The sequence below is a fragment of the Barbus barbus genome, assembly GCF_936440315.1.
Source record: "Barbus barbus genome assembly, chromosome: 3".
In the NCBI taxonomy this organism is placed as follows: domain Eukaryota; kingdom Metazoa; phylum Chordata; class Actinopteri; order Cypriniformes; family Cyprinidae; genus Barbus; species Barbus barbus.
The window spans coordinates 18,609,441-18,622,387 of NC_136731.1; the positions used below are offsets into that span (position 1 = coordinate 18,609,441).

Here is a 12,947-nt window from a genome sequence, read left to right on the forward strand (position 1 = left end):
CATTAGGCCACGACTTCCCCGTCAACATTCCTCAACGTTAAATTGGAAAGGCTTTGCAAATCTCATCATCTACAGTGCATAACATCATCAAAATATTCAGAGAAACTGGAGAAATCTCTGTGCGTAAGGGACAAGGCCGAAGATCTTTGTTGGATATCCGTGGTCTTCGGGCCCTCAGACGACACTGCATCACTCATCGACATGAATCTGTCATTGACATTACTAAATGGGCCCAGGAATACTTCCAAAAACCACTGTCGGTAAACACAATCCTCCGTGCCATCTGCAGATGCCAACTAAAGCTCTATCGTGCAAAAAGGAAGCCATATGTGAACATGGTTCAGAAGCGCCGTCATGTCCTGTGGGCCAAGGCTCATTTAAAATGGACTGTTTCAAAGTGGAAAAGTGTTCTGTGGTCAAACAAGTCCAAATTTGACATTCTTGTTGGAAATCACGGATGCCGTGTCCTCCGGGCTAAAGAGGAGGGAGACCTTCCAGTGTCTTATCAACAACATAGAGACCATCATAGATATGGCTGGGACATTTGCAGTTATCAACGACCCTCAAACAGCAAGGAAGGTTGCCTTAGACACTGCACACTGGTACTGTCTTGGTCGCAGTCGGTCTGCATTTGAGAGGTGTGTATTTCTTGGTAATAATGTTATGGATTATATTTTATAATGCACTGTTACTAACAGGGTTTAAAAACAAACAAACAAAAAATCAATGGGTTCACTCCGAGCAGAATCTGTATTTTAACGTTTCTGTTCCTGCGCTCTGTATTATTACAGTTCCAAAATCGGTTTGAGTAGACAACAATACTGGTTAATAATAATATATATTTTTTTTACTTTTTTTTGCCTATAATAATAATAATAATAAAGTACAGTTTTTAGACATCATAGCCAATACAGCATAATCTTTTCTAGATATTGACCAGATATAAATGAAATAAGAAAATAAACTGTCTAAGCTTTAAAGACATTAAAGCTGTTTTATAAAACTATGCTTATTTCAGTTATTCTGACTTATTGTCACTTGAATTGGTTTCCGAAAGCAAAATTCCCATAGCTCAAGCTCAGTCACTGTGGCAAGTTATGCTGGGAAACTAACCTGGTCAGGAGCAGGCTAACTGTCTGGCTAAACTGAGCTCCTCTAACACTGCAATGATATTACCACTGACTCTCTCACATACAATTAATTGACTATGTACTTACTTTGGACAACTTTAAAGCCAATTTTCTCAGTATTTTGATTTTTTTGCACCCTCAGGTTCCAGATTTTCAAATAGTTGCATCTCGCCCAAATATTGTCCTATCCTAACAAACCATACATTAATTGAAAGTTTATTTATTGAGCTTTCAGATGATGTATGAATCTCAATTTCAAAATAGTGACCCTTGTGACTGGTTTTGTGGTCCAGGGTCACATTTGTGATGCATAAAGTGATTAAATTAACGGATTAAATTAAAATTAGGTGCCTTCTCTTAACTATGGCTTTTACTCAAGATAGTAATTCCTTGATTTTAACTCAACAGATTCAAAGAAGGTTTGAAAACCCTGGGGGTTCTGGAGGCAATGCAGGAAAATACAGATTCCTTTTCAAAGGTCATGTGTCATCATCCTCAACAGTTCACCTACAAGAGCTTCTCTGCAATGATGGAGCCTGAATTGAATCCGCCAGGATCATCCAAAAGGAATACAGAAAATCTTGTTCTGTCTTTCTGGAGAACCATGTTGGTTGAAATTGAAGGTAAAGGAAGTCTTAATGTCCTTTTAAATGCTTATTAGTTTCTTGCAAAATTACTGTGTTAACCCCTTCCTTTCTTTGCCTGTTATTACCTTATCTCCCCTAAAAAGATAACTACCTTGTCATGGTTTGGGGGCTTGAGTGTCTCAGTGACCCAGAGAGCTATGTTGACTGGAGCCGTGCGCTCCTGCTAGGGCTACCCATGTCAGACAGGTCAAAGGGTATAGACCAGACTAAGAGTGATCACTGGCCCTCCAGGTTGGGGGTTGGACACTGGGCTAACAACCCAGTCATGGAAAAATTTAGATGTTATTGAAACAGCAACAGAAGAACTTAAAACTATTAGAGTTAGGCGAAGATCACACCTGGATGTCAGAGTTAAAAGGGGAGCCGACGTTGGCAGCGACCACCAAATGGTTGTAGCTACAATGAAAGTAAAGCTAAGGAAGACAGGATGTATAAAGACCTGGAAGACAACAATTAGATGTGAAGAAACTACAGAAACCCAAAATAAAAAATGCTTTTGTTCTGCAGCTGAAAAACAAATTCCAAGCCCTTGCAAATATGGAGGACCACACAAAGCCTGAACAACAAGATGTTAACACCAGGTGGGAAAATTAAATATATTCCTGTAGTTTATTAATGTTATCTGTTTGTTCTACAGATGAACCCAGTGAGCTGCAGTACAGCGACATCTTCTTTTTTACCACTGGCTTAAAAACCCAACCACCTCTGGGGCTGAGACCTCACCCAAGCATTCACTTCCTTCACAGCACTGAAGAGAACGAGATGTTGACACAACTTCCTAAAGCAAATACATGTGCCAACATTCTGCATCTTCCAACTGTTCATCAAACATACACTGATTTTAAAAGGAACATGATTTATGCCATTCAAAATTGCCAAGGCTTTGGGTTTTGTTACATTTTTATTTATTTTTTGTATTTTATTTTTATAAATGTTGAAAGAATATGTTTTATTTATTTTCTGAAATAGCTTACACATTGTTTTCTAGTTATAAATCTCTTTAAAAGGTACAGTTGTATGCGTTCATGGCATAAATGTGTTAAATACATATCAATCACAAACAAAGCTAAATGATATTCTGAAGCATAAATTCTTCAGCTTCTTCAGAAAGGCATTAAGTATGAGTTAAGAATACATTGCAGTTTTAAATCTCTTTATACAAATATACAGATACATTTGTACATGCCATATATTTAAGACAACATGCTGTAATTGCAAACTGAAATAAAATCTCTTACAAAAAGATAGTGATCAATGCCGTGGTTGCCATCATCAGTTAGTGGGTTACATGCAGCTTGCAAACGAGTCACATTGTCAGGATTTAATCTGAGATTACTGTCTGGAACCACTATCTGCTCATTTTCTTCTTGAACTACGGGGCCATCGTAATCAATACCATAGTCCTCAGTTTCTCCCTGTGTGAGAAACTCTGGATTCGGCTTCAGGAACATACCCGTGTGCCACATTCTCAAGGGTGTCATAGTTTGGGAACTTAAAAGTGTGGTGGTTCCACTGCTGGGAAAATTATCTTGCTGATCGCTGTATCCGCCCAAGGTACACAAAATGTAAAGCCCATAGATGGACTTCACTTGTGGAGTCTAAGATTTCATAGTGTTCCATATACTGGAAAAGTTGTTTGTAGAACTCTGACACCACCCTGTTTACATCAGCCCATAGGCGCTCAATTCTCTGATTATGGACACTTCGCCCTACTATAAAACTCCCTCTTTCACTTCCCCGATTGTGTATCATGTACCTGGCCACTTCAGTGTTCTCACCACCTCTGTCTCCTCTGACTCTATAAGGCAAACCAAATCTTGCCACATCCTGTTGAAAAAAGGTGAGTTCTGTATATGCTCTATTGTTTGTACAGCACTCAAGGTAAATAACAGTCCGGCTATAGCCATCAATGCACCCATGAAATACAAATCTCCACGCAATTAATTTGTGGTTTAAATCAATGTGCCTAAAAAAATAAACAAAAAAGGATTTGTACAAACTGACATGATACATACATAATATGACTGATACATAACAATGTCATTGTAATAAATACCAAAGATGATTTGGTCCTCTAACATAATATACTCTCCTCCTAATTGCATGTCTTGTACGGATCATGGTGCCAACAGGATCAACTGCTGCCAGTCGTTCCCGGACACGTCGTCTTTGGATAGAGAGTCCTCTACTTCTCAGACTTCCTATGCAATTGAACAATGTCAGAAACATCAGTATAAGCATTCTTTACATCAAAATGACACAATAAGATATCATATTAATATTTTATATAAACACTAAGTACATTTGTCTTGGACAAGTGTAACTCCGGTGTTAGGTGTTTGACTGATGATTGAACGAATCAGTGCATCGAGGTCAATATCTGAAATGCTGTTGAAATTAATCTCAATGCCATACTGAAGGCGTCGTCTTCGTATGGTTCGACAGCTCACACCTAAACAGGTAGAGATAGCTGTCCATGCCATTCCTGTTTCTCTTAGCTGGGTCAGCTGCTCTCTGGTCAGATCGTACCTGTGTAAGGATAAACAAGGAAATGCAGACTTTTAGTATATTTAATGTACTTGTGTGAATTATGTCAAATGCACTTTAGAATTAATCTTCATTTCATTCTAATTCCGTTTTACCCAACTCTGCTCATAAAATCCTCATAAAATCTATTGCCTATTGAACATTAATTTAAAACCCTATCAAACACCGAACCAGCTGTTACCCTGCTGCATTCATACATTCATTCAGTATACATTGACACTATAGTCTCACTATAAAATTTCATATAAAATATTGGTTGTTCCATATGTAACACAGTGATGTTCTATGCTGTAGATATGTTTGTGCCTAACCAGACAGTAAAATGTTTAATTTTCTGTTTAATGTAGCTTGTTATCAGAAATGTGTTTAATTAAAAAAAAAATAATAATAACATAACATATTCACCTTGGTCTCCCTCCAGTCCTAGACACAGATATTTGAATTGCTGGTGTGTGTTGGGGGTGGAGGATTATTTCCAGTTGCAATAACATTTGTGAGAGGCTGTCATGCAACTCCGACAGCATGGACGTAATTTGATTATCCTATGAAAAGAGAATATGTTAACCCTCAAGAATCCTTTGGGACAAATTTGAGCAAAATCTTATCTTTTCTTTTGTTATATATTTTCTTAATCTGAGCGGCACAGGATTTGGCTACTTTTCCTAAATTTGCCACCTGAACACACACACACACACAAATGACTCGATTCAACAAAGTTAAGTGGTTGAAAGAAAAATCATGGGAAATTAATGGGAAATTCTATAATTCAGAGCATTTTTTTATTAGTGTATAATAAAAATAAAGGTGCTTCAAAAGGTTCTTCATAGCGATGCAATAGAATAACCATTTTTGGTTCCACAAAGAACCATTCATAATATATTAATTTATATATAATTAATTGTTAAGAACTAAAAGTTAATATATTAATTACCTGAGAGTGTCTCAAATGGTCCAACATCCTAGAGAAAATACGACAATGTTCCTCCAGTAATCTATGGCAATGTTCCATGCTGTTAACATTTCCAGATAACATAGTTTCTTCATAAAATGTTACGCAACTGTTTAGATCTGTGAAATATCTCTGCACATCGTTGCAGACATGTAATGCAGTACAACAAAATTATATAATTTAATATAAAATGTCCCTTGAACATCTTGAAAATGGCAAGATAGTAGCGTAGTACACAGTTCACACAGCAAAACTCGCTCTAACACTCTTTATTATATTTTATTTACTTTATTATATTTTCTGTCGCGCATTTTCGGTCTCTCGCGCGGTGTCGCTCTCTCTCGGACACACTCGGTCTCTCTCGCGCGGTGTCGCCTCTCTCGGACACACTCGGTCTCTCTCGCGCGGTGTCGCCTCTCTCGGACACACTCGGTCTCTCTCGCGCGGTGTCGCTCTCTCTCGGACACACTCGGTCTCTCTCGCGCGGTGTCGCTCTCTCTCGGACACACTCGGTCTCTCTCGCGCGGTGTCGCTCTCTCTCGGAAACACTCGGTCTCTCTCGCGCGGTGTCGCTCTCTCTCGGACACACTCGGTCTCTCTCGCGCGGTGTCGCCTCTCTCGGTCACACTCGGTCTCTCTCGCGCGGTGTCGCTCTCTCTCGGACACACTCGGTCTCTCTCGCGCGGTGTCGCTCTCTCTCGGAAACACTCGGTCTCTCTCGCGCGGTGTCGCTCTCTCTCGGAAACACTCGGTCTCTCTCGCGCGGTGTCGCCTCTCTCGGACACACTCGGTCTCTCTCGCGCGGTGTCGCCTCTCTCGGACACACTCGGTCTCTCTCGCGCGGTGTCGCTCTCTCTCGGACACACTCGGTCTCTCTCGCGCGGTGTCGCTCTCTCTCGGACACACTCGGTCTCTCTCGCGCGGTGTCGCTCTCTCTCGGAAACACTCGGTCTCTCTCGCGCGGTGTCGCTCTCTCTCGGACACACTCGGTCTCTCTCGCGCGGTGTCGCCTCTCTCGGTCACACTCGGTCTCTCTCGCGCGGTGTCGCTCTCTCTCGGACACACTCGGTCTCTCTCGCGCGGTGTCGCTCTCTCTCGGAAACACTCGGTCTCTCTCGCGCGGTGTCGCTCTCTCTCGGAAACACTCGGTCTCTCTCGCGCGGTGTCGCCTCTCTCGGAAACACTCGGTCTCTCTCGCGCGGTGTCGCTCTCTCTCGGAAACACTCGGTCTCTCTCGCGCGGTGTCGCCTCTCTCGGACACACTCGGTCTCTCTCGCGCGGTGTCGCTCTCTCTCGGAAACACTCGGACTCTCTCGCGCGGTTTCGCTCTCTCTCGGACACACTCGGTCTCTCTCGCGCGGTGTCGCCTCTCTCGGACACACTCGGTCTCTCTCGCGCGGTGTCGCTCTCTCTCGGACACACTCGGTCTCTCTCGCGCGGTGTCGCTCTCTCTCGGACACACTCGGTCTCTCTCGCGCGGTTTCGCTCTCTCTCGGACACACTCGGTCTCTCTCGCGCGGTGTCGCCTCTCTCGGACACACTCGGTCTCTCTCGCGCGGTGTCGCTCTCTCTCGGAAACACTCGGTCTCTCTCGCGCGGTTTCGCTCTCTCTCGGACACACTCGGTCTCTCTCGCGCGGTGTCGCCTCTCTCGGACACACTCGGTCTCTCTCGCGCGGTGTCGCTCTCTCTCGGACACACTCGGTCTCTCTCGCGCGGTGTCGCTCTCTCTCGGACACACTCGGTCTCTCTCGCGCGGTGTCGCTCTCTCTCGGACACACTCGGTCTCTCTCGCGCGGTGTCGCTCTCTCTCGGAAACACTCGGTCTCTCTCGCGCGGTGTCGCTCTCTCTCGGACACACTCGGGCTGTATCCGAAATCGCCCCCTATACCCTCAAATAGTGCACTATTTGAGGGGACAGCCATTTTAAGTGGTGTTCGAAATCATAGTGGATGTTCTCGAGTGCACTCATTCAATCCCACAATGCACCGCAAAAACGAGTGTACAAGCGATGTACACTCAACGGCAAGAGAATCCCCAGAATGCACTGAGAGAGTCGCGCGCCGAATGAATTCCCGCGTCTCACCAGAAGATGGCGCCCACAGTTGAATCATCCATCCATTCATTTTAGAAGCGCTCGTCCACGGCGTAATACAACACAGGTACAAATTAATTGTAAATTGACTATAAGGGTTTATACATAATTTCCGTGACTGAGTTCTAGATAAATCCTTCAATCTTACTATTGGAGCTGCCCGTATCAAATTATTATTTAACAGGAAGCAAACTATGCAAAAGCGGCAGTCCTTCCGGTGCACTTAGTGTCCGAATTCACTCACTCGTTTTCATTCACTCCTTCAAGTGAACTATATGAGTGGACTAATGTAGGGAATAGTGAATGAGGGTATAGGGGGCGATTTCGGATACAGCCTCGGTCTCTCTCGCGCGGTGTCGCTCTCTCTCGGACACACTCGGTCTCTCTCGCGCGGTGTCGCCTCTCTCGGACACACTCGGTCTCTCTCGCGCGGTGTCGCCTCTCTCGGACACACTCGGTCTCTCTCGCGCGGTGTCGCTCTCTCTCGGACACACTCGGTCTCTCTCGCGCGGTTTCGCTCTCTCTCGGACACACTCGGTCTCTCTCGCGCGGTGTCGCCTCTCTCGGACACACTCGGTCTCTCTCGCGCGGTGTCGCCTCTCTCGGACACACTCGGTCTCTCTCGCGCGGTGTCGCCTCTCTCGGACACACTCGGTCTCTCTCGCGCGGTGTCGCTCTCTCTCGGACACACTCGGTCTCTCTCGCGCACTCTCTCCGTGTTCGCTTCACTTTTGTCTAGCCTGGCGCCTCATAGAGAAATGGAAGCAGGAGAAACAGAAAGAGAGGGGGAAAGAGCAACCTTTCTTATGACTTAAGACCATGTTACTTAAGTTTGGCGTTATGTTGGCTCGGGTTTGGTTTGCAAATTATCTCTACTACATTCTAAATGACTGTTAAAACATAAGGACACTCGCAAAGTTTATTAAGGCGGTGTAATCCTGAAGTGTTTGGGTAAATCAAGAGTTGTAGTTCATTTCAAGTATTATATTGTAAACTTTAAAGAAATGACCTGCTGGGTTCACAACTTGCCTCATGTTACTTTGAGGCAACAGTTCAACACCATAAACACTGGCTTACAATAAGCAATCAGATATCACATTTACTCTCTTACATATTGATGTATTCAGAAATATTATGAATGCGTCTTAAGAGTAAATACCTTAATATTTGGTATGCCTCTATATTTGCCTTTGCATGTTTGTATTACGCATATTAAGGATAGTTCATCCAAAAAATTAAGATTCTTTCATCATTTACTCACTCTAATTTCATTACAAACTTGTATGAAGATATTTTGAAGAATGTTGGTTATTAAACAGTTTAAATTCACATTGACTTGCATTGGAAAAACGTACTGTGGAAGTCTGTATTGTTTGGTTTCTTCAAAATATCTTTTTCTATGTTCCACAGAAGAAAGTCAGTCATATAGGTTTGGAATGACAAGGGTGACAGAATTTTCATTTTTGGGTGAACTATCCTAACTCTAAGAAAAAAGGGTCATAAAATCTGTCACTGGGACAGTATCCTTTCAAAAGGTACATCTTTGTAACTTATTTACCCCTGAAGTATGTATTTTAGTACCTTACAGTACATATTTGTATTTAAAGTGTACATTTAAGTTCCTAAAATCTTGCTATTATGATTTGAAAAGATTCCACCTCAGTAAAACTTTTGTACCATTGACATTAACCACTGTTTAGGTCATGCCATATGGCATGCTAAACTCCATCTAAAACCGTTTTAAACAGCATTTTGCTAATTACTCCATAATGATTTTTATGAATAATATGTTGATCTTACAATATAAAAGTCCATGGATATATACAATAATTGCATTTTGCACAAATAGGCTTGTTTTGCCTATTCTGCTTTCTTGTGTTCAGTGCAGTCTCCTGTAGCTACAGTGCAGTTTCATGCTGTTATCATTCTGAACTGCAACAACCATGTGGAAGCATACAGAGTAATGTTGTTTTAAAAATTCAGTGACAACAAGGAGCTTGAATTTTGTTTCTATTTTGTTGTTGTTGAATTTTGTTGAACTGTTCCTGCTATTAGGCTATATTTGGATGTGTTCGTAATGATCACATGTCGGACATGACTTTGAAAGCAACACCAGATGGCAGTGTCATACAAAAACATAAAATCCAGTGTATATTTATAGTTTTATTTTATTATTATTATTATTATTCATACTTATCTTAGTTCATTACTTTATCTTATTTTTCTTCATGTAATTTTGACTTTATTTGCTGAGCCCACTTGGACTGGCGACAGACATTTATAATTAGGGTAATGGTTCACATCAGGGTCTGTAACTGATATGAGTTTATTAATCTATCAGCAGCACACTTATAACCAGTCCTATGACATTAAATGCCTAAAAGTATTCAGAACATCTTTATATAAATATAGGCCTATTTAAATGTAATACATCTATAAAAATCAGCTTTAATAGCCTACATTTCAGTTAATAGTTTTCATCACGGAGATTTAAGTTTAGAGGGAAAATCTCTCCTTAGCAGTGTAATATCACTTTATATATATATATATATATATATATATATATATATATATATATATATATAACCTACATCTCTGAGCTTGAGCATTATGTGCATTGCTGCGTATACTTATTTACATGTATCTTTCAGAATAAGATGTTATGTTAATTACTATACGAATGACTTTTATGATAGCATTGCGTGTTGATGTGGTATCAGTTGAAGTGTTGTGAAGGGTTAACACGACTTCATTACATCACCGGCTAAACACAATAAGAGCGGCCATCTTTACCAGCATCAACAACTCCTGCAACTGCAGTAAAGAAAGAAAATAAATGCCTTGTCGGAATTGTATTGTATGCTGGGTGTGTCATCAAAGGGAACACGCTTAAATTGGAAGCCAAACAAGCGGTAAGATATTTATACAGTTTCACATTCTTGTATCTATAAGATGTAGCTGCCGCGCGCATGAGGGAGTGAATGACACTCCAGTCATTGTAATACAATGCAAGTGACACTTTATACAGGTGCTGGTCATAAAATTAGAATATCATGAAAAAGTTTATTTATTTCAGTAATACCATTCAAAAAGTGAAACTTGTATATTAGATTCATTCATTACACACAGACTGATATATTTCAAATGTGTATTTCCTTTAATTTTGACGATTATAACTGACAACTAATGAAAGTCCCAAATTCAGTATCTCAGAAAATTAGAATATCAATTAAGACCAATGCAAAAAAAAAAAACTTTTTATAATAATAATAATGGAATAATATTTCCATTGATGTATGGTTTGTTAGAACAGGACAACATTTGGCTGAGATACAACTATTTGAAAAGCTGGAATCAATCTAAATATTGAGAAAATCACCTTTAAAATAGTCCACATGAAGTTCTTAGCAATGCATATTACATATCAAAAATTAAGTATTGATATATTTACGGTAGGAAATTTACAAAATATCTTCATGAAACATGATCGTTACTTAATATCCTAATGATTTTTGGCATAAAAGTAAAATCGATCATTTTGACCCATACAATGTACTTTTGGTAATTGCTACAAATATACCCCAGCGACTTAAATATATATTTAAATTCATGTAAACTTGTTGTATGAATATCAAATCTAAATTTTACATGTATACATGTATTTATTGTTTACATATAAATGTACATCTACATTTACACTTGCATTAAATTTTGAATGCTTGTTTACACTGGTTTTATTCAATAATAAAATCACCCTGACTACTGTACAAATAATTTGTAAGGACTGTAAATTGAAATAGCTTCTAAAAGCAACAACGACAGATTTCCACTTTGTACAAAAGTCATTTTAGATAAATGCATCCACTGAATTAATAAACTAATGTGCTTCACTTCAACTGTGTGAGGTCACAGAGTGCATTTTGAGTCGAGTATTTGTTACCATAAACAAGTGGAACAGTCTTGAAAGTTCATTCAAATGTTGTAAAGCATGCACTCTTGGCATTATGAGGGTGTCTGCAAGGCAGCGTTGTTGAGCGTTCCCATGTAGCGACCTGTAGCTTCAGTGTGATTTGTGTGGAGATGTGGTGCCTAAAACACTCCCAGTGTTTACTGCCACAGGCCTGACCAATTACTCTCTACCAGTGTTGTAGTCGAGACCAGCTCATTCAAGTCAAGACCGAGTTCAGAGAGGGCTGAGTGCAAGTCAAGACTGAGACCAGAGAGGTTGGAGACCAAGACGAGTCCAAGTCCACATAAGGTTGGGTGGAAGCAATAAAAATGGCACCATACTCAAACAGTACATCAAATAAACCATGGCATGTACAATGTATTTTATTTGCTTGGAGTGATATTGGTTTAAAAAATATTATCAGTCAAGGTTAAAAAGGCCACATAGTAAGGTGGTGTAAAGGTAATTTTATCACAATTATGACTTGTTACTTGTCAGTATTTAGTGCTCTTGTCCACATAACATCGTTGTACCACTATATACATTCACATAACATTTCTAGAACACATAACATTACTGTACCACTATACCTGTATATGTTCAACTGTAACAACCTTTAAGCTTAAGTGCTCTTGTCTAAAAACATCTTACTGCATATGAACTCTTTGTGGCACCCTACGCACAAGAAAATCACCAATCATTGGACGTGTCAATCAAACATCAATTTAAAGAAATATTAACATACAGTAATAATCATGAAATATTTTGATTGGGACTCGAGTGGACTCGGGAATAAGTTCGATTCCTAATATGTACGAGTCAATAACAAGTCAAAATGCACATAAGTCCATGACAAGACCAAGACTATTAAAATATGGTCTCGAGACCGAGTTCAAGTCCGAGTACTCAACACTGCTCTCTACTGCTGGTAGAAAATCCTGAATTAGCCCAGTATTATGCCTAAATATAGTATGGACTGTAGGCCACGTTTTCTTGCAATATTGAATATGTTAATATTCACTAAATTCAGTTTAATAGGTTGTCATTTTGGCCTACAATATCTTTTTGCACTTACAGTAATACTGTTATTGTGTTTCTGTCTGTTGGCTGTTATTGTAATTGAGAAGAGCATGACAAGCACCCAGGACTGGAAGAACCAGATTGTTATTATTGATTTAAGCTTGTCATATTAATGGAAATATGTCAGGAAAACTAGACAAACAGAGTTGTCAAAATAGTGAGTGTGTTATGATTTAAGAATAATATTTGCAAGCAGCTCTTAAATGGTAGAGCCATGTGTTTTAATTGTTTATCCATGCCAGTTAGCCTGCATAGCTTCAAATGCCAACTTATTTTCACAGCTTCTCGGCTCACGTTTTTTGTATTTATAATGATCAAATATTATTCTCAGAAAAACATAGTCTTTTCTCGCCTAAATATAGCTCATGCTATGGACGTTGACTTGAAAAATAAAGTATTCTTTATTGATGACAGGCTGAATCTTACCCACCGCAGGTGTCAGTTCACCACAGCATATTTCACATACATGTGTCCTCCATCAAACAGCGTGTGCTGAAAAGATGAATGGTGAGGACTGTTCTTTGTCTGTGAATCAATTTAAAGGAATTCTT

General features: G+C 40.2%; 2 protein-coding genes across 7 annotated transcripts in view; both read left to right on the forward strand.

Moving 5' to 3' along the window:
- Positions 1 to 3,030, forward strand: part of LOC306856092 (nuclear body protein SP140-like protein) — a 106,184-nt gene extending 103,154 nt beyond the window's left edge. For 2 of the 4 annotated variants that reach the window (XR_013782975.1, XR_013782976.1), the window contains 2 exons: positions 51 to 1,753; positions 2,415 to 3,026. The gene's annotated coding sequence lies outside the window, so the exon portion shown is untranslated. Of the gene's footprint in view, positions 1 to 50; positions 1,754 to 2,284 lie in introns of all 4 variants that reach the window. The other 2 variants (XR_013782974.1, XR_013782977.1) reach the window with 2 other exon arrangements.
- A 7,112-nt stretch (positions 3,031 to 10,142) lies between these two features.
- Positions 10,143 to 12,947, forward strand: part of LOC306855866 (myocardin-related transcription factor B-like) — a 38,805-nt gene continuing 36,000 nt past the window's right edge. For 2 of the 3 annotated variants that reach the window (XM_079394798.1, XM_079394799.1), the window contains exon 1: positions 10,143 to 10,279. In XM_079394798.1, coding sequence (XP_079250924.1) covers positions 10,227 to 10,279 — 53 coding nt within the window. In that variant the 5' untranslated portion in view covers positions 10,143 to 10,226. Of the gene's footprint in view, positions 10,280 to 11,551; positions 11,626 to 12,947 lie in introns of those variants that run through there. The other variant, XM_079394800.1, reaches the window with a different exon arrangement.